We start from the raw sequence: 21539 nt of genomic DNA, 5'->3' as shown, positions 1-21539 counted from the left end.
TATCGGTATCGGTCCGATACTGACCTAAATTACTGGATCGGATATCGGAGAAAAATAAAAAATGTAATCCGATCCATTAAATATCACGAAAGCAGCTCACAAAACTTGCGACACGCCGTAACTCACCTCAGAACGTTAGCACGTCGGAGCAGTATGCATCACATGATAGAGCGGCTGTGGCATGCGGGACCTGTCGGTGGTCTGGAAAGCATGTGGAGCTTCGCTAGCAACCCGGCATTTCATCTCCGACAAAGTTATCCCGAGAGAAGTAAAGCAAGTGTGTTGAATGTTTGTAAAGCATTCCTGCGTTAAGCTTAACAAGCGACTGCCTCTTCTTGCTGCTACTTCAATCATGAAACTGCTTAACGATCAGCTGATCGGCTTTTCTGTCGCGAGTCCGTCTCTCTGGTTTGTTTTTGGCCCACTTTGCACCAGAAAGAGGAAACCAGCGGATAAACAACAGCAGCACGTTTAAGCTTGATCAGCTGTTGTTAGAATTTATTTATTATTACTTTCTACACCAGGATCTTTTTCTACGTAGCTGACGCTGGTAACTGTGCAGGGGCGGATCTAGCAAAGTTTAGCCAGGGGGGCCGATAGGGCATTAACAGGGAAAAGGGGGCACAAAGACATACTTTTCTTTCTTATTCTCATTTAAAATGTCGAGCTTTTAATAAATAATTATCTGACACCCAAAGTTTTAATTTGATGCAAAATGAATATTAGTCCATTACTGTATATAGTAACTATTAAGTCTAATATACCCTAGTAAGCTATAGTACTTTTTCCTTTGGGAAGGTACCATCTGTGCAGTCTGCAATTTTGTTGAAGAAAGATGTTGAATCTATTTAATATTTCTTGAAAAATAATTGATTTCTGTGCATTTTTTTTCACACTGCATCAAATTAAGGTTGATTACGTCGATTAAGCATCATGAGGTGGAGCGTGAGGGGTGGTTCCCTATTTTTTATTTATTTATTTTTGTTGTTGCTGGGAGTTGGAACCCTATTAGTTAGGTTGCTTAATATTTACGCTAAGTACTCTTTAAAATACCAGAATAGGGAGGATGGTGTAGGTTTAAGTTTATTAGATTGATCAGTATTGCTGAACTATGAAATATTTTTTTTTGCATACAGGTATAACAGAATAGCTTTAGTGTAGTTGTTGTTTTAAACTTGAGTATGAACTTATACAAAATGCAGCAAGATATTTAAAAAACAGCTTTGTTGATTAAAAAACACTATATCGGATTCATATCGGTATCGGCAGATATCCAAATTTATGATATCGGTATCGGTATCGGACATAAAAAAGTGGTATCGTGCCATCTCTAGTAAACACAGAACGGACCCGACGCATCAGAATCAGCTTTGTCTTTCTCGGCTTTCTCACCCGACGGCCTTAGACGGACACGCTGTCGGAGCTCAGCGATTCTGATGCGTCAGGTCTGTGATTACGTCTTTTTGCGCTGATTCTGAGCTGCAGGTTTTGTCTCTTTCAACCAAAATTCACCGAGCCAGCAGCAAAAGAAGCAGCAAACTGCGCTTCACATTTGATCAATGTCATCATGAATTTTGCTGTTTTGCTTCCACGACTATTAAAATCACACTTCATGCACAGCTAGCTCTCTCTCTATCTCTCTCTGTACTTCAAGAACAGTTTCCCGTCTCCAATCTCTGTTTTCTGCATTATTCATTCGCTTATTACCCACCAGTCTACCGTTGTTTACAGCGCTGCTGTCTTTTTCTTTTCTTTTTCTTTTTTCACTTAAATGACCTCGGACAAGAAAGCCTGTTTTTTCTGATGTTCAATACTGAAGAAATTTAAACTTTATATGCAGAAAATTGTAGAATATTTTTAAGGTTATCTGCTATAAAAAGCCAGACCAGGAAAATCTCCTTCATGTTTTTCTGTGTTTATTCTCAGTTACTTTCACACAAAGGCATCTGCTGTGATGTTCACAATTCTGATGAAGTCAGTACTGATAAATGATCAGAATTATAATATTTCTGACTGTCTGAGGCTAAGTTGAATCGAATCGGGACTTTGAGAACTGGAATCGAAGGGATTATAGAAATCAGTGATGATACCCAGCCCTAGTGAGCAGCCTAGGCACGACAGAAGTGGATGTAGCTGTAATAAGAAAATAACTATTGATAACTTTTCTGTTAAGTTAAGGCCTGATCCTTCTGAAATTCATAGCCAGTGCTCTGACACGGTGTCATCAATCTTTGAATGCTGAAAAAGCACAGTGTATCCAGAAAAACACATAATATTATATAAATTATTATAAAATTTGTGTGCGCCTAACTTTTGTGCCGTAGAAAACACAACAATGATATAAAACAGCTCTGTATCAAAGGCAGTGTGGAGTAAGCAGACCTGCTTCTGTTCACTCTGAAGATGAAGCTACTTTAAGAAAACCCTCAGAGTCCCAGAGCTTCTTTCTTCACGCTGCAACCCAGCAGGACATTTCCAGCATCCACACACTCTGACACACACGGTGCTAAAAACACAAAACAGATATTAAAATAATGATTGTGGGAGGAAAGCTGTAGAATGAAACAGTTTTTTAAAGCTGTTATTTTATCTGTTACAATCATTGCTAGTACCATTGTGAGCACAGAGCCACGAGGCAGCCTTCATAGCCAGAAGCTCCCACTCGTCCTTTGCATCCATCTTGAAACCATGAAGCCAGATCAGAGCCAGAATGGTGGCCCACACTTCACCGCTGGTCTAATTCCCCAAATCAAAATCAATCAAATAAAACAGACAGAACACACATTTTACTTTCTACAACCAGTAATATTACATATGTTTGTGTACTTCTTTGTCACACGGGGTCACCAAGGTGGGCAGCTCTGCATATTTGATTTGGCAGATTATTACACTGGATGCTCTTCTGATGAAATCCCAAACTGTGATATCATAAATGCTCTAAAATAATGTGCTGACATGTTTTTACAACAACTGATGAGGAAAATAATTTCTGCTGCCGTGTGGTTTCTGGATAATATCAGACGCTGGTGCAGCTCAGTGGGAGGTTAGGAGTGTGATTACCACCAGTGTTTTAGCTTCTGATATGCAGATGTTCATTCTCAGGCTGTGAGGCAGGCCTACGTTTAGTTTGACTTCATTTTATTTGTTTTATGGTGTGTTTTTAATTATATCATGTGTTTTTGTTCAAATTATAGAATCAAATCTGTTTTATCTCACATCATCATTTTGTGTTAATATTTAAATTGACAGCAGTGCATCTTTTCAGGCTTTGACTTTTCCACCTCCTCGTTGGTCTGTCCCAGTGCAGCAGCCAGAGCTGGATCAAGCAGCCAGCAGCCAGACGCCTCCTGCAGGGAGACTAACTGCAGCAAAGGGTCTCTGGGTGGCTGCTCAGGCACAGCAGCTGGAAAATCTAAGATGCAATAAAAACAAAACCTGATTATGGTGCTAGATGACAAACAGAACTCTACATGATAACTCAGTGCATAAAACACCGCACTGTAAACTATGCAACAGATAAATATTATGTTTTTCACTTGAAAATTACATCTTAAAAATGTAATCATTACATAAGAGCTCCACATCAAACACATTAATCACATCATCTTTGTAGTGAAATAGCTGATGACTCATTAAACGTTTCCATGCAATTTATCCACAGTGAAAAATATTCACTTTGCTGGATCTGAAAATCACGTTTTCCGAGATCAGACGAGATCGGGCGTGTTCAGGGTGGTGTGGCCGTAAGCGTAGACATTGAGGGCTAGCAGGAGGGACTATGTGCTTACCTGCTGCTCTCTGGCAGGTAGCTCCATGCCCTCCTGGGTTTTAAATGCACCTTAGAACACACATGCATCAACACTACACTGAGCGGGTGGAGGGAGGTTTGGAGTCTTCTCTCACCCCCGTTCTCTGCGGCCTGCTGGAGCGGGAGGGCTAGGAGGAGGAGTTGGCCGTCCGACTGCGGTCTGGAGTGTGGGGCCTCCCTGCTGCTGCGGAGTTGGGGCGGTCTGCCTCTCCCCACCGCAGGGAAAAGGGTAACACCACCTGGGTCTGGGTGCAGTTCCCCCCTCCAGGGGCAAGGGTACCTAGACCCGGTTCGTAGAGTACGCTTGGGGAGTGTGACCGTGTGTACAGCGTCTCTTTATGTCTGTCTCCACGTTGGTTGAGTGTGGAGTAAGTGCATATGAGAGCATGAGGGTGGGAATGGATGTTTGTGTCTGTGTGTGCCTGTATGTCTGTGTCTATATGTCAGGTTGGGTGTCAGACGCCACCTCTCTGGGGACATCTCAGGCCCTCCAAGGTTTGGAGGCCTATCTCCCCCTACCACCACTTCCCCTGCCAGTGGCGGACTCCCTCAGACGTCGGTGCGTTGGTGGTTCTTTGTGTCTGGGGATGGGCGTCCAGGTACACACCGGCTCACTCCTTGGCGGCCGCTTATTGGGGCCTGGAGCCTGGGGCTCGCTCGGGCCACTTCGGCGGTGGGGTGCCCCCGGCCTCTCGGCCTGGGGCTCGGTCACACAGGCACGGCTGGCTGCCGGCGGAGGTCACGGGCGCGTCACTGCAAGTCCCCCTGGCTTCTGCTCCGCGGCTGCTGAGTGAGCCCTCATCTGGGACTCTCCTCGGCTCTTACTGGGACAGTGGCGCGGCTGCCCCTCTGTTGGTCTTCCTTGGTCTCTTGTGTTCTGGGGGCCTCTGGATGTCTGGAGTTTTGATCTCCTCCATACCTGCTTTATGCCCTGGAGGACGGGGCTGTGCCCCCCCACACCCTCTAGCAGATCATTACATGAAGGAACTTTTTAAAAAAACAAAAAACAAGCGCGTCCATGCTCACAGGTGTACACACGGGTGATCACACCCACAAACTACACCCTTTTTGGCTCCTACCTCAAAGCACACTGTGTTCTGTTGATCTTATGTGCTGCACAATAATGTTTAACATTTAGTATTTACTGTCATATTCCCATATATCATTGTGATGTTCTTTATTCTATTACTCTTGTTCTCTTCTGCTTGTTTTCTTTTTTCTTTCTCAACAGGTGATCGATAGATGCATTTTCTTTTCTTTTTCTGCCCATTCTGTTGGGTTTTGTTTTTTGCCCTTCTCCCCCGTCCCTCTTCTCAGCTGTTTCTCTTTCTTTCTCCCCTTCTTTCCCCCAGTCAAGTCTGTCCCATATTCAGCAAGTGAAAATAAAATAAACAATAAAAGGTGAATCAAATGGACCATTACGGCAAGACTGGGATGGTCAATTTGGTAAAGTAAATCCGTTGAGCATCTTTCTTTGCCTTTAGACAACAATTCTGATGCAAAAGAGCCAAACGGGACAGGCAAGAAAAAAAGAAAAAAGAAAATCACGTGTTCATTTCATTAGACACTAGCAATACTATTAAACTGGACCTTATCATTCTCATATAGCACTAAATGTGAAACTGAGTCATATCATAACAATCTATATATGTAATATGTGTTTGCCTGAATCTTCCAGCACAAACAGAAAGAGGAGCTGTTGTCTGAGTATCAATGCAAATACACACCAGAAATCGTTCAGTAAAGACAAATTTAATAAATGAAAGCTGGTGAGAGGGCCTTTGATGTTTCTCTTTGGATCATCCTTCCATCCATTTCTTCAGCTTATCCAATTCAAGATTGGAGCCATCCCAGCTGTTATGGGGCCAGAGGCAGGAGTACAACCTGGACAGGTCAGTCTAACACAGAGAAACAGACAACTATTCACACTCACATTCAACCTAACTGCATCTCTCTGGACTGTGGGATGAAGCTGGAGTACCTGGAGGGAACCACAAAGGCGCCAGGACTGTCTTCTCTCAGGTGACGGCCGTTCACGCTGCTCTGAAGACCCTCAGTTGTCTTTGGATCATCCTGTTGTTTGTCTCCCAGTGTCGTTGCTGCTCCTCTCCTTTCAAAGACAAACACCAAATAACACCAAATGAGAGTGAATCACTTCAGAACAACAGGAACACTCCTGGTTATTGTGAGCAAACGTCATAACAAGATGAATATATTTACCATTTTACTGAGGGAACATCTTCTGTGTGGAGTTTCTTCTCATCTTGGCTCTTTTTCCTGACATTTAGAAACAAGAGGCAGAAAAGAAAGAATAAAAGTTAAAACCTCAACGATTTTTTAATGTTTGGGATATTTTAGAAACAACCGTAAACACTATTTACTACTTACCACTTTGTTCAGTCTTGCTGACGTTCACTCTCCTCATCTTCTCTCTAAAGGACAAATGACAGTAAAGAGGGAATCGTTTTAGTAACTTTATCAACCAGGTGAGCAGAATTTTAGATATTTATCAATATTCTGATTAAAAGCAGAGTGAATACTTATCTTTTTACGAGAAAGGGTTCAATCCGTCCTGTCTTAGGTCTTAATGTCACCTTGTCTCCTCTCTGTTTTCTCTGAAAAACAAAAGACAAATGGGAAGAAAAAAATTAGTAAATGATTTCAGCAACTAGAGGAAGTGTTCACTGAGGAGGAGCTGTCATAATAATATAAAATCAATATGTACTTATCTTTTTTTTAATGAGAGTTTACAGAGCACGCTGGCTTCGCTCCTCTCTGAAAGTTACCTGGATAAAGGATAATAACAATTAATAGCATCATCAAAACAGACAAACCTGAAAGAATTGCTGATCAGAGTTGTGACAGAGTCGCAGGTTAGATGGATGTATACTTATCTTTCACAATGAGAGCGTTTGCATCTTCCTTTAGAGAGAAGATGAGGAGAGTGAACGTCAGCAAGACTGAACAAAGTGGTAAGTAGTAAATAGTGTTTACGGTTGTTTCTAAAATATCCCAAACATTAAAAAATCGTTGAGGTTTTAACTTTTATTCTTTCTTTTCTGCCTCTTGTTTCTAAATGTCAGGAAAAAGAGCCAAGATGAGAAGAAACTCCACACAGAAGATGTTCCCTCAGTAAAATGGTAAATATATTCATCTTGTTATGACGTTTGCTCACAATAACCAGGAGTGTTCCTGTTGTTCTGAAGTGATTCACTCTCATTTGGTGTTATTTGGTGAAAACAATAAAAAGACCTCTTCAGGTCTTTTTATTGTTTTCTCTCTGCAGAGGAAAGTGATGAGACTGATGAAGAAATACTAAATACAAAGACTGACAAAGGGAACTGAAAAAGTCAAACCAAAACCTATACTGGGGGAAAACTATAGGAAACAGAACTACTGAGGCAAGGAAACACGAGGGGACGGAGATTAACACTCTGACAAGGGACAAAGGGAGACTGACACAATATTTACACACAGGAGGCTGATTATGGGAACTAAGGACACATAGAAACACAGCTGAACCGAATAAGAAATGAACAACAAGTCGAAACAACAGTTCAACAAGTTTCTAAACAGAACAAATAACTTTCAGGATGTTTCAACAATGTGTAAAATGAGTTCTTATCTTTTTTTTGTGAGAGGGCCTTTGATGTTTCTCTTTGGATCATCCTTCCATCCATTTCTTCAGCTTATCCAATTCAAGATTGGAGCCATCCCAGCTGTTATGGGGCCAGAGGCAGGAGTACAACCTGGACAGGTCAGTCTAACACAGAGAAACAGACAACTATTCACACTCACATTCAACCTAACTGCATCTCTCTGGACTGTGGGATGAAGCTGGAGTACCTGGAGGGAACCACAAAGGTGCCAGGACTGTCTTCTCTCAGGTGACGGCCGTTCACGCTGCTCTGAAGACCCTCAGTTGTCTTTGGATCAAATAACACCAAATGAGAGTGAATCACTTCAGAAACACAGGAACACTCCTGGTTATTGTGAGCAAACGTCATAACAAGATGAATATATTTACCATTTTACTGAGGGAAAATCTTCTGTGTGGAGTTTCTTCGCAGCGTGACTCTTTTTCCTGACTTTTAGAAACAAGAGGCAGAAAAGAAAGAATAGAAGTTAAAACCTCGACGATTTTCAAATATTTTAGGACATTATTTTAGAAACAACCTTAAGCACTATTTACTACTTACCACTTTGTTCAGGCTTGCTGACGTTCGACATGCTTCACTGTATATTATAATCTCAAGCGCTTCCTTGCTGGAGTCGGGCTCCGGATGCTGCTCTCTTCCTCCGGAGCCTTCCTCTTAGCACGCTTTGCCGACATATTTAGAAAACGGCAGAGCACCGAAGTGAGAACTCTGCCGTCCGCGCTGTAGTCTGTTATTCTCCAGCGGTTCGTCATCTCAGTGTCCTCTGTTCGGTAAACAGTGGAGATGACTCTGGTGACGAGGAGGCCGTCGACAGTCAAGGTGCCGACACAGTTCCTCCGATCTGCCTTCAGCACAGCAAGATCCGCTTTCTCTGGAAGAACTGGAGTCAGGAAGCGTGGATGAGAGCTGGAGCCCGCAGGCGGCAGCATCATGCCAGCTGGTGAGTCCGTAGGAGGAGAAGGAGTGGTGTTCTCTCTCTGGCTCTGCCTCACATGGACAAATGGTGTCGTCACCTGGTCCCGGTGGAACAATCCTTTAAAAGGTATGTAAGGAAAGTCCTTGGACCCCGTCACCAGGTTATGGTAAAGAGTGAGGACCAGGTGGGACATGGAGTCCAGTTGGCTGCTGCTCAGTTCACGGTTCCTCAAGTTAATGACGACCATCTGAGGAGCAGTGATTGGACTCACCAGCTCAGCTACGAGAAAGCAAAGCATGCGTGTACGTTAATCATGTGATCACACAAATTAAAGCCTGAATTTAAATTGTCCAGACATGGCTTTACATCATCATAAGCTCTTCCACACACAAACAGTAAGAAGCTCCCAGCAGAACTCATTGTTTATGAAAGCCTTCACCTTTTTTGGTAAAAGTTTTCATGCGGTGTAAGGCTGCATGGACTTTCACTGAGGTTTTAATACGCATTCACATTAAGGAGCAATATCTTCATATTAGTTGAGCACCGATATTTTGAGAATAAAACAGCTACATTTAGGTGAGAAACCTCCCACCTCCTCATTGCAGGCACACACTGTTTCAATCTCAAACTCATCCAGCGACTCTGTGAACTTTTAAAACTCCATTCTCCAGCTTTATAAAATTCACAATCTATGAAACTTTCAGGTATAACTCAGCGCCAGCAGCCCAAACATGTCGACTCAAACCCTCTACATGCAAAAACGGCCGCGCGCTGACGTCAACGTCCTCCAACGCTTTACGTCGTTTCCAGGGCGCGTGCATTCAATTGGTTTTTTTTTCCAGCAATTTAAAAAAAAACATGGCGCCATCTTTATAGTGTACTGGCACATGTTAAAATTGATGTTACTCAAGTATGAAACATCTCATCCTAAACGTTAACACTCATGAAGTCCTACTTCCAAACAATAAAAGACAAAAATCTAAGTTGTATTTGTTTGCTAGCACTCTGACATATTAGCCTGCTGCACTCACCATAGCATTGATCTATCACCTCGTCAATGAAAAGGGAGAGCAGGTGCATCTCGCGACTGAAGTTTGTAGAAGTCATTTTGCAAATCCTTCTTGAAGATTTTCAAACGTTGGCTGTAGTTTGAAAAATCCGAGTTTTCACAGCACTAGTGGGAAAAAGCTCCTGTTTGCGCTCAAACGTGAAACCCGAATTCCAATTTTGCCTCCTGCTTTTATACCTGCACTCAAACACGTCATCATCACCATGACTCCCAGTGGCACCGAAAATCAATTTTATTTATTTAAAATAAAGTTCGTCTAATTATCATAGCTTTTTCAAAAATATTTATATTTCTCATTTTGTTTTACTGTTTTATTCATCCTTTATAAAAAATATGTTGCCAAACTTTGTCGTTTTAATTCTTTAAAAAAATCATTAATTCACCAGTTTACAAAAATGAAGATCGATATCTGAAATTTAAATTAATAAATAAATAATTACAATTGATAATGGATTTTTAGCATTAAAGAATAGTTTTTCAATGCGCTTTAAATGTTATCAGAGCCGATGTTGTGCCAAAAAGTGATCGCAGTCCAAAAAGTGATTTACGGTATTGAAACGTTTGTTTGTGTCATGACATTTGTAAACAGTTGATGTTTAAGGTGCAGTTCACGTGGAAGCCAGAGGAGGGTGGTGTTGTGCGCATAATACAAAGTGATGACGAAACCTAAAAGACGGTGTCATGTCTGCTCCCTGAAGCAATCTCATAACAGTTTCAATCTATTTCAAGCCAGTTAGCACATTTCTGTTATGAAGTTTAATAATTTTTTGGCAGTAAACTTTTAAATCCTTTTATTATGAATATCACATTTTCAGATTTTCAAGAGAGACCAGACCAATAGGGCAGCAGAAATCACAAAAATAAATAAATAAATAAGAGTTTTATAAAGATTAAAACAGTAAAAAAAAAAAGAGAGAGACTGGAATGATTATGATGTATAACACAGAATATGTACAATAACAGAGTCATAAACACACCTAGAAAACACGTGATACTTTTTATTTCATCTATAACCTCTGTGCAAATTTTGTTGACTGCAAAGTGTTTATGAATATGTTTTTAAAAGCTGGTTATCTGACTGTCAGTTAATAGCAATTAAAAAGAAATTTTTATTATTCCTAAATGGAAAAAGTCCATTATGAATTTTTGTTATGAATTTCATTTATCAATCCACCTCCTCACTGCTCTTTCCCGGTGCAGCAGCCAGAGCTGGATCAAGCAGCCAGATGGCTTCTGGAGGAAGACTAACTGCAACAAAGGGTCTCTGGGAGGCTGCTCAGGCACAGCAGCTGAAAAATCAAAGATGAAATAAAAACTGGACCTGATCATGGTGCTGCATGAGACAAAAAGTCTAGATGATAAACCAGTGTATGAATTGGTAACACTGCTTATGATGATCATGTTTAGGTGGAAACTAGCGAGCTAACTTACTGCAAAACTCTAACTCAGTTAAATTGAATAAACTCTGTTTTCATGGATGCCTGGATGTTAAACTTAATTGTTAAACCCGGTAAAACAGCAACGCTGATCATTTTATTAAAGATGAAAGAAGTTAGACCGTTTTTAGCTCTCAGTGATCCCTCAGTGTTCGTTTGACTTTGGGACCTGAAATATGGCAGCTTTTCACTTACACATTTTAAACCACTCATTCATAGAAATAGTTTCCAGTCAAAGATCTGGACAGATCCACCAAGTTCACAGTAGTTTTACAATTTTCTGCAGCGCAGAAAAAAAAACCCCTGAAAACATCACACCTCTGAAGTAACACATTGTGATTCATGTACCGTGGGCCAGGGCTGTGGCATCTAATGTCTGGTTGTCAGTGTCCTTTGGAAAAGCAAGTGATTGTCCTAAAATCAGATGTCCCAGCAGATTGATCTAGTTTGCCAACAACATGAGAGGCTGCTCCTACCTGTCCTAGTGAGCTCGGCATAAATCAGTGACCTCTGACCCTGGAAAAGTGTTGTGATTAGTGGAGAGAGGACAGTGACAGACACTTCCTTTGGTAAATCCAATATGACTGAGATGTCGACCACAGTCAGCTGCAGAGCAAACTGCAGCGACTGCATCACCTGAAAAATAATGAAAAACCCTGAAAAAATATACATTTATGTTTTTGGAATTTATGTCTTCTGTTCAAATAATAATATCATCTTGCCTTTTCATGATAATTGTTATGACTCATTGTCTTACTTTTGGTTGCATCCTGTCAGTCCCTGTGATGAACTGAGCGTGACCTCCTCCTTCCTTGGCCATCCCATTGATGAGAGCAGAGCTGGCCCCTTCCCCAATCCCAAAAGAGAAACACCTGCAATACAACAGCTGTTTTTAAGACACACAGGTTTGGTACGCAGCACATGTCATCATCTTTTTGTTGTTTTACCTGTGAGAACCTGAATTCTCAATCACTTCTTTGGTGTTCCCCACCTCTCCATCAGTAAAGACAAACAGCAAAAGAGGAGAGTTTTTTCATCTACACAAGCAAAAGCTCAACTCTTTGGCAGGTATACAAGTATGCTTTCAGTAATCTGTTTTAGCAAGTAAATCAAACATAACCTGGAGTTTTGCAGAAGCATCCAAAGGCAACATGGTGTTTTACAGTGATATCACTTTAAGTCACTGAGATCACATGAATACAACTCACGGGAAGATGTGTTCACAACGAGACCCCAAACTGTAAAATGTTTGAATAGCAGCCCATTGGTAAACTCTTCAACAGGAGCAGAGGACTGTCCTGAAGGGAAGAGGGAAAAGATGGTGAGGCCACTGTGTGAGAGGAACGATTTGAGGAAAGATTTGAGGAAATATTTTGTAACTCTAACACCACTTTATGAATACTCTGGCACTGCTGGTGCGAGTATTACTCATATTTTCAGATTGATTCACTACCAACACAAACTCTCCACATGAAGCCATTGAACACATCAGAGACATGAAAAGGACAGAAAAATGTCAAGTTTACAGTTTCCAATATATTCCAATACAATTAAATTCCAGGTTGAAGAACTGGGATCTTGAATTTTTATTTGCAAACTAATGACTTCACTTATTTTTCACTCACCCGGCTCAGCAGAGGCCTGTCCTGCCTCCACCACAGCAGTGGGCTGGTGGGCGTCTTTGTAATAAATCAGCAGTTCAACATCTCTGTCAAACTTGTGTCCTGCAGCCAGCTTGACCTGCACACCACAAACACATTCATATTTATTCCTCAGCAACAAGTAACAACCACACACAGCAGACACATCAGCACTCTACCTACCGTAGCCTGGGTTTGATCAGTGTTGAGGTACTGCAGAGGGTCCAGGGAGCAGTTGGACTCTACTTTATGGATTGGACGAGGAGAGGAGACAGAAGAAACATCACTGGACAACCAAAACTATTTTACAGCTATTTTAGTTTAAAACCATAAAAAGTGACAGAAAAGGAATATGTTTGTTTTTGTAAATATGCTCTTGACTTTTATGATCTATGGATGGTATAATGACAAATATCAGTATAATGAGGAAAACATCATTTTTGCCTCTCTCTTTTTTAAACAAACCTTTAAAGTGATATAAGATTTTATGTCAGCGCGAGTTAGTGAGTGTTAAGTAATTATAAACCTCTTTATGATCTAACTTTTTGGAAAAAATAAGGGAAACTCCACATAACATTTTCTTAATTAGTTAAAACCATTTACTGATATAAAGTCATGACGTTTGGCCAGCTTGAAGATGGAGAGAAAGACACTCTTTTTTTATTAATCCTTTATTTATCCAGGTAAAAAAAATCTCATTGAGATTAAAAATCTCATTTCCAAGAGAGACCTGGCATCATGGCAACAAAAGTCACATACCACATCATCTTCTCGTCCTCACAGGAGAAGTCAGATTCCAGTGAGGTTAAAAAGCTACAGAGAAACAGGTCAGTTCTTAAATCGACGTAATGATGAGTCAGAATGTCAGACATTTAAACTCTTCAGACTTTTAATCAGCTGTTGTGTGAGAGATAAACCCTCCAACCAGAGTTTACACATTGCTAAAACACATTGAATGTTAAGGTGTTGCCATGGTAAAATATCTATAGAGGTCAAAAGTTTGACATTTCAGCTTCACTTTTTATCCAGGCTGTGATTTGGTTTTATTTGAATACAAATTTTGGTAAATGGTTAATTAAGACTGATTATGATGAATTGAAAACTTGAAAAATGTAATTAAATAAAAACACTTATAGACATACATGGTTTGCTCTCCCCTTTAAAGTGCACTTTAGTCTTGTTCATTTTCAGCTGCAAACAAACAGAAATGTGAGTAATAAATATTTCATGATCTAATCTGTGCAGACAAAGAAGTTGCTGGTGTTGTGAGGCTGGTGACAGCCCAACATATGTTTGAGGCATTGGAGCAAACAATTTTAAAAAATGTGGATGCCTCTCTGCCCCAAACTATTGCAGCTCGTTGGAGGCTAATTCCTTCCCGAGCTCCAGCTCCTCCTGGAGCTCCAGCCCCTGCTCGAACTCCAGCTCCTCCTCCAGCTCCAGCTCCTCCTCAAACTCCAGCTCCAGAACAAAGGAAACCTCGAAGGGTTGTTAGACACCCTCCAGAGGTGGACTTTAAAGGGCTTATCATGGGGTACCTCCTGTCAATTGACGAAAAGTTAGGGGAGGAGCTTCAGCCAGTCTCTGATCCTTCAGAGACTCTCCAGCTGAGCCTCAGCTTGCTGAGTCAGGACGACTGGTAAAATGATTTTCTACTGTTATCATTAATTATTTTCAATTTAATGTGAGGATGTGAGTTTTAAAACTATTTGATGTTCCTACAGGAAGAAAAAGAAAGAGGGGTTGCGATACATCCGCACCCTGGTGCGGCATCACCAAGAGGAGTTGGAGTTAAACCTCCGTAGAGTTTGCTTGGGGGTGACACAAGAGGTATACCAGCTGTTTTTCTCTACATCTGTCTTTATGCCACCCTCTTCTGTCCATGTTTGCAAGCGTGCCCTGTCTCATGCATCTTTGTAACAAGTTTGATTTCTAACTGCTGAAATTTCCTCTGATTCTTTAGATTAAAAACAATCGCTCTTGTGTCCTGTGCGGCACTGGACACCGTAATATATTTTTGTGTACACCTCAGAGAGAGGATGGACAAAGAAGCTGAATGGACCTGTGAGAGTTTACTCCAGGTGTTTGCAAGGGCAAATGCCAATATGCTCATTCAGCAGCATGCCAAGGAAGCTCTGACCGCTCTGGTTCGCGGTTGCAGCCCGAGTCGCTTTCTAAACAGCCTGGTGACTATGGGTTTGAAGTAAGTTCACACCTGTGAAGAGTATCTGTGACCCCAGCATCACAATCAGATCAGGTGAAAATCAAACACACTGAGTGGATTTGTCTGTGTTTCCTTCCTCAGACATAAGAGCGTTCTCGTGAGAGCTGGTGCCGCACTGGGGCTCCTTATAATCAATAAATTCATGGAAGCAGAGAAAGTTCTGTCTGCAGGACGGATTTTCACCAAATGCTTCCTGTTGGCTGTCAGTGAACTGTGTCAGGATGCTTCCTCTGAAGTCAGGTCAGTGTGAACTTTTAACAATTATAGGCTGATATTTCTATTTTGACTTTCTTTTGATAAATTCTCTGCATTTACTTAGAAACTAATGTGCTGATTAAAAATGCTTCTCTCTGCAGAGCTCATGGAAAGGCCATCCTAAAAGACCTGGTCAAACAGAGGAAATTCAGAAAGATGTGGGAAGAAAGCGTCTCGGATAAATCCCGCTGGGAGGTGGAAAGAAGACTCAGAGACGTATTTCAGAAATAACAGACACAGGTAAGCCACACAGCATACATGAGCAGCCTTCAAATTAATAAACCACTTTGAAGGCTGCTCATTTCTGTGTGGTATTTTCAGAAATTTCCCACATCACGTCTGCTTCAGGTAAGTATATATGTCATTTAAATATTTAATATAACATTCACAGTAATTAAATATTTAAAATGCACAAAAAACACTCACTTATCCACCAACCGGTCGAAGCAGATGGCCGCCCTCCCTGAGCCTGGTTCTGCCAGAGGTTTCTTCCTGTTAAAAGGGAGTTTTTCCTCTCCACGGTCGCTCATAGGGATCAATTGGGTACAATAACTTTGTTGCTTTTTGGTCCGTCACATTGACCAAAAAGCAACATGTTCTTAATAGAGTGGCAAGTGAGTGTTTTACATTTTCCATCTGTGAACGGTAGCTTCTACTGCTCATTTATTGATTTGGCACCAATTTGGCACAAAATAAAGAAAACTTTAAACGACAACAAATGTTCTCGTCTTTCTTCAAGTCATTTTCAATAAACAAATTCAATAAATCAAATTGCATTCAGTTATTCTTGTATTTCCTCGCGTAATTAGTGGCTATCTAGTCAGTAGCCCAAAGTGCAATATGTTAGCTACTAATAATATCTTTGTATTGTTTTTCTTTGGACCGATGCTCACATCGATGCTTCTGTTTGTTGTTGTGGAAAAATAATTTAAACATCGAAACCAAACCGATTTTCTGAGATTTATTTTAAGAAATTTCAAACCTCTGCAAAGGGATCAATAAAGCCGTCGTGTGGATACAATCTTGTCTATTCAGTGGTTGGGAGTGAAGTTCTCACCTTCATGTAGGCACCAGCTTGATAATTAAGTGTGTCAGCAAGACCAGGTATTTAAGGAGCGGCTGTGGCAGCAGCCAAAGTAACTGCTGTTTCCCTTTCAAGCTTCCTAGTTTTTCCTGGAGTTCAGCCTTCAAGTTGATTCTTCCCTCCCTTAATTCAATTTACTTATTTGTAAGCTACATGTATGCTCACTAACAAAGCTAAATGAGCTAAAGCTAACGGTGCTCTTTAAATTTGAAGAAAATCCAGTTCACTTTCTTTTCTCATCAGTCCTCTCGATTGTGTCTTGTAGCAGGTTTTTGGCTTTAACACATCAAAGATCTGATGGGTTGAGTTGGCCATAAGGCTCGTCAAAGTTTAATAGTGGTGGCTTATTGGGAAAAACAGTCCTGACAAAGTCAATCAGCCCCTCCTCCCAAACATTAATGGATGATGCATGCATGAATACTCAGCAAACATCATCTATAAAAAAGGATCTGTATGTTCTGTATGTTCTGTATGTTCTGAATCACCATAAAGTTGCTAATAGCAAGAACACAACACAGCCGGGGGTCTGCCACTCTTTGTTTATTCAGATCTCTTTTCACACAATACTCTTGTTGCTTCTGAGCCTCTCGTTTTACTAAAGGTTATGATGGAGCAGCAAGACTGAACCAGTGGCTGGATAACATGAGGAGGAAGGAGTGGAGACCTGCACAAACATCATGTCTTTAAAGTGCTCGCTTTAAAACAGAATGCTTTCTAAGAGTGAAAGTTTAAGAAAATCTAACTGTAATATTTAACATGCCTACTCTCCTTTCCCCCCATTTGTACTAATTTAGGGAGCACAGCAGTTGCAGCCATTTTAAGGTTTGTTTTTTGTTTTTTCTCAGGCGAGGTCATCTGTCAGAGGGGCAAGAGGCAATATTTTGGTAAGTACTGACACAGAGGTAAGTGACTCTCCAGGTTTATTAAAGAAGGAATCAGAGTTTGGCAGTGCTGTTAAAAATTCAAAATGATTAAATTTAAAAAATAGAATTTCTTTCATTTCAATATTAGAAAACCAGACTGTTTATATTCAGTGTTATTTATGTCATTTAAATTTAAATGCTCATTTTTGTTTTGTGTGTGTTGTTGACGAGTATTAAGACTAAGACACAGATTATTTTCTGTCCCAAGGAAGGTCGATACGTTGGCCTTTAGCCAAAAGCAGACTCAATAAAAAAAGATATTTTCACGGGAATACAAAGTTTCGTTTGTTACAGGAATCTTAATCACATGAACGTGGGTGAGAAACACTGGCAAGGACTCCAGTGTAACAGAGGGAGAGCTTGGTTAATAATGGGCAGGACACACTGGGAGCAAAGGTGAAGCACAACAACAGATTTTGTTACTTGTCTATGAGCTCCTGGAGTAAACCAATGTGCCAGGTTGGGGAAGTTTCACTCTTGGTGTTTCTAATTTATATGCAATTGACTGAAGCATATACATATTGAATTATTCATAGGACTTTGTACAAAATATAAATGTCTTCCATGTGTTATATTGTGGTTTGATGTTTGCATATGTGGATGTTTTGTTCCTCGTTTGGTTTGCTTCCCCCAGACTTGGGCTATTCCAGATGCTCACCTGAATGATAGAGAATAAAAAGAAGCCAGTTGCTGTTACAGGGGTTGGGTTCTTTGGTGTGTTTTGGTGGGTACACTCATGCTTTCATTAATAAAGATTACTAGATGATAAATATTTTTGCAGCCTCGTGCCATTTTGTTTGAACCTATACGTGACTGCTGGCCAAACTGATATAAATAGTAAGTGAAGTAAATAAACTGCCTGTGGCTTCTCAGGAAGTCCTGCATTTGGGTCCTGTTATTCACTCAAACCTGACAATAACACATCACCCTGTTTTATCCACAACTGTAAATTTTCGGAGACATCCTGTTACATTTACTGAGATCAGCAACAGACTTGCTGAATTCAAACCTCAATAAAAATGTGAAAATGACTCAGCTTTTCCTTCTTTTGTTTTTACAGCATTATGGACTATAAGTTAAAGCAATTAATGATGCAGTGAATGATGGTCAAAGGGTTGATCTTTACACAGAGCACGTCTGTCCCTTTTTATTAGCCCATTACAATTATTCCCCCATCACTTTAAAAAGGCAACAAAACATGCATGAAACATTTCTTCAGAGATGTAATTCAGTTTTAATTATATAGCGCCAAATCAACACAACAGTCACTTCAAGGTGCTTTATATTGTAAGGTAAATACACTAAGTAATACAGAAAAAAAAAACCCCAACAATTGAATGATCCTCTTTGAGCAAGTACCTGGCAACAGTGGGAAATAAAAACTCCCTTTTAACAGGAAGAAAGCTCTGGGAGATCAAGGCTCAGGAAGGGGCAGCCATTTGCCACAACTGGTTAAGGGAGAGGGGAGCAGGACAAAGGAAACACACTGTGGAAGAGAGACAAGTTAGTGTCACAATCTAAATGTTGAAGTTGGTCGACATTTTCAGATCAGACTTATGGTCTTTAAGCCAAGTTTAAAATTTGTTTTGAATGTCCTTGGTGTAGTTATTGATGCCATTTCTTTTTATGACAATCTGTTCTTAAATTGTGTTTTATTTCTCACAAAAGTGAAAAGATTATGGAAGAAAGTCGAGCCAAAGAACAGAGCTGGCTCTTAGACTTTGAGTATAGGAGGCCCTCAGCAGAACTTTTAAAGAGAATAAGAAACACAGAAAACCGTAGATAAGGAGGTGTGCTCTGACAGTGCAGCGCAGCACCCAGAAAGCTATTTGGCATTGGCAGAGAAGACTTAGGAAGTTATTCAGGAGCAAAACCCTGGTACTCAACTTTGCTGCTCAAACCTCAAATATATTGATACTTTTACGCCAATATACAATTTATTTCCAAAATTGTTACAACAAAGAAATAAAAAACCAAACATAGATTTCATAACTTTTTATGCTAATTATTATTTCAATCACTACAAAACAGGCAGTTTTTGAAAATTCAGATGTAACTCTAACTACAGTCATGAATAAGCGAACATGAATGGAGACTATGTGCTGTGTTAAGACGTTCAAGCAGGGCTCTAGAGTGCGACCAATTTGGTCGCAAATACGACCAAATTTTTCAGTGGTGCGACTAAAAAGAAATATTTGGTTGCACCTGTGCGACCAACTGTTTGGGTAGCAAAAAATAAAAAATAAATCTGCAACCTTCCCTGTGGTCAACAACATACACACATTTTGCCCCTATCGTGGACTAAACCAATCAGAGATAGTAAGGGGCGGGACCTCTCTGATTCGCCGTGGTCCAGATGAAGGTGCAGGTGGTAGTGGGAGGAGTAGCTTGAATAAAGCGATATCAATTCATTAAATCCTGAATGACTTTTAAATATAACTGTGTTTTGCCAGAAACGCCAGATTCTCAGATTAAAGCTCACAAAACCATTTCAACAACAACCAAACAGCAAATGAGAGCAGGTACACGGATTCACACAAAGACGTAAACACAGACCCGACGCATCAGAATCAGCTTTGTCTTTCTCGGCTTTCTCACCTGACGGCCTTAGACGGACACGCTGTCAGAGCTCAGCGATTCTGATGCGTCCGGTCTGTGTTTACGTCTTTTTGCGCTGATTCTGAGCTGCAGGTTTTGTCTCTTTCAACCAAAATTCATCGAGCCAGCAGCAAAAGAAGCAGCAAACTGCGCTTCACATTTGATCAATGTCGTCATGAATTTTGCTGTTTTGCTTCCACGACTATTAAAATCACACTCCATGCACAGCTAGCTCTCTCTCTATCTCTCTATATTATATAAATTATTATAAAATTTGTGTGCGCCTAACTTTTGTGCCGGTATGCCTAACTTTTTAAAGTTAGGCGTACTGGTACGCCCATGGCAAAAAGTTAGTCTAGAGCCCTGTCAAGGATCAATCGGTGTCAATTAGCAGAATGAAAGTGTTTCATGGATAAAATTGTAACTCCTGCGAGAGAAACAGAATGACGTTCTGTATAGTTTCATTTCAATTTGGCCATAAAAATATTACTTTTGTTTAGAAGATGGTGTAAACACTGTAAATAGTTATTTTAAAAGTTTTGCTCTATTCACTCCAATTCACTGAGGACCATCTTGAAAATGTCCTGAACTGAAGCCATTTTCCGAACTATAACAGGAAGGGAAAAGACTCTTCTTAGATTGGTTTTGGTGTTTCTGTGTGAAATCAGTAAAAGTATGAACATAATCGCCATCTAGTGGCAGAGAAAAGGAATTAAAACACTTTGTGAATGAGCTGCCACAGCAGTGGTCCAATCTTCTACTGTGTCAGGAGTATTCAGACAATTTTGACATACTTTTTTTCCACAATGGTAAAACCAATATTAGGTACATAATTCATGACAAATAAACATGTAAAAGGGGTTGATGATATAAAACAGCTCTGTATCAAAGGCAGTGTGGAGTAAGCAGACCTGCTTCTGTTCACTCTGAAGATGAAGCTACTTTAAGAAAACCCTCAGAGTCCCAGAGCTTCTTTCTTCACGCTGCAACCCAGCAGGACATTTCCAGCATCCACACACTCTGACACACACGGTGCTAAAAACACAAAACAGATATTAAAATAATGATTGTGGGAGGAAAGCTGTAGAATGAAACAGTTTTTTAAAGCTGTTATTTTATCTGTTACAATCATTGCTAGTACCATTGTGAGCACAGAGCCACGAGGCAGCCTTCATAGCCAGAAGCTCCCACTCGTCCTTTGCATCCATCTTGAAACCATGAAGCCAGATCAGAGCCAGAATGGTGGCCCACACTTCACTGCTGGTCTAATTCCCCAAATCAAAATCAATCAAATAAAACAGACAGAACACACATTTTACTTTCTACAACCAGTAATATTACATATGTTTGTGTACTTCTTTGTCACACGGGGTCACCAAGGTGGGCAGCTCTGCATATTTGATTTGGCAGATTATTACACTGGATGCTCTTCTGATGAAATCCCAAACTGTGATATCATAAATGCTCTAAAATAATGTGCTGACATGTTTTTACAACAACTGATGAGGAAAATAATTTCTGCTGCCGTGTGGTTTCTGGATAATATCAGACGCTGGTGCAGCTCAGTGGGAGGTTAGGAGTGTGATTACCACCAGTGTTTTAGCTTCTGATATGCAGATGTTTATTCTCAGGCTGTGAGGCAGGCCTACGTTTAGTTTGACTTCATTTTATTTGTTTTATGGTGTGTTTTTAATTTTATCATGTGTTTTTGTTCAAATTATAGAATCAAATCTGTTTTATCTCACATCATCATTTTGTGTTAATATTTAAATTGACAGCAGTGCATCTTTTCAGGCTTTGACTTTTCCACCTCCTCGTTGGTCTGTCCCAGTGCAGCAGCCAGAGCTGGATCAAGCAGCCAGCAGCCAGACGCCTCCTGCAGGGAGACTAACTGCAGCAAAGGGTCTCTGGGTGGCTGCTCAGGCAC

General features: G+C 40.6%; 2 protein-coding genes across 4 annotated transcripts; one reads left to right on the top strand and one right to left on the bottom strand.

The window, feature by feature from the left end:
• Positions 1–1799: 1799 nt before the first annotated feature.
• LOC146693604 (uncharacterized) lies at positions 1800–21320 on the bottom strand. Of its 3 annotated transcripts, XM_085478612.1 has the most exons (14): positions 20754–21320; positions 20524–20647; positions 12712–12773; positions 12514–12628; positions 12097–12186; positions 11646–11760; positions 11365–11524; positions 8008–8662; positions 7836–7896; positions 7655–7734; positions 6197–7571; positions 6029–6085; positions 5790–5918; positions 5545–5706 (listed from the first exon to the last, which is right to left on the bottom strand). In XM_085478612.1, the coding sequence occupies exons 6-8, from the start codon at positions 11706–11708 to the stop codon at positions 8052–8054; spliced, it is 834 nt and encodes a 277-aa protein (XP_085334738.1). In that variant the 5' UTR covers positions 11709–11760; positions 12097–12186; positions 12514–12628; positions 12712–12773; positions 20524–20647; positions 20754–21320; the 3' UTR covers positions 5545–5706; positions 5790–5918; positions 6029–6085; positions 6197–7571; positions 7655–7734; positions 7836–7896; positions 8008–8051. The 3 variants fall into 3 exon arrangements, 2 of the variants coding, with proteins under 2 accessions (XP_085334738.1, XP_085334739.1); XM_085478613.1 differs by lacking the exons at positions 11365–11524; positions 11646–11760; positions 12097–12186; ... (2 more) ...; positions 20524–20647; positions 20754–21320 and adding an exon at positions 9415–9660; XR_014923797.1 differs by lacking the exons at positions 7836–7896; positions 8008–8662; positions 11365–11524; ... (4 more) ...; positions 20524–20647; positions 20754–21320 and adding exons at positions 1800–2506; positions 2613–3412 and having other exon boundaries at positions 5536–5706; positions 7655–7738.
• Positions 14587–18094, top strand: LOC146693605 (TOG array regulator of axonemal microtubules protein 2-like). The gene is made up of 4 exons (XM_085478645.1): positions 14587–14731; positions 14834–14992; positions 15109–15247; positions 15329–18094. The coding sequence occupies exons 1-3, from the start codon at positions 14634–14636 to the stop codon at positions 15236–15238; spliced, it is 387 nt and encodes a 128-aa protein (XP_085334771.1). The 5' UTR covers positions 14587–14633; the 3' UTR covers positions 15239–15247; positions 15329–18094.
• Positions 21321–21539: the final 219 nt, after the last annotated feature.

This window comes from Copadichromis virginalis, linkage group LG14 (genome assembly GCF_057382275.1).
Source record: "Copadichromis virginalis isolate Kocher_CV1m ecotype Utaka linkage group LG14, C_Virginalis_male_GT1.1, whole genome shotgun sequence".
Lineage (NCBI taxonomy): Eukaryota > Metazoa > Chordata > Actinopteri > Cichliformes > Cichlidae > Copadichromis > Copadichromis virginalis.
The sequence above is the reverse complement of the archived record's forward strand: the minus strand, read 5'-3'. Positions and strand labels throughout refer to the sequence as shown.

Bases quoted from the DNA above. Each gene is read 5' to 3' on its own strand.
- LOC146693604 (XM_085478612.1), bottom strand. From the start codon at position 11,708: ATGGCCAAGGAAGGAGGAGGTCACGCTCAGTTCATCACAGGGACTGAC. The intron at 11,525-11,645 runs GTAAGACAATGA...ATTATTTTTCAG, and splicing joins CTGACAGGATGCAACCAAAA to GTGATGCAGTCGCTGCAGTT. The intron at 8,663-11,364 runs GTAGGAGCAGCC...GCTTTCTCGTAG, and splicing joins TGCCGAGCTCACTAGGACAG to CTGAGCTGGTGAGTCCAATC.
- LOC146693605 (XM_085478645.1), top strand. From the start codon at position 14,634: ATGCTCATTCAGCAGCATGCCAAGGAAGCTCTGACCGCTCTGGTTCGC. The intron at 14,732-14,833 runs GTAAGTTCACAC...TTCCTTCCTCAG, and splicing joins CTGGTGACTATGGGTTTGAA to ACATAAGAGCGTTCTCGTGA. The intron at 14,993-15,108 runs GTCAGTGTGAAC...TTCTCTCTGCAG, and splicing joins GATGCTTCCTCTGAAGTCAG to AGCTCATGGAAAGGCCATCC.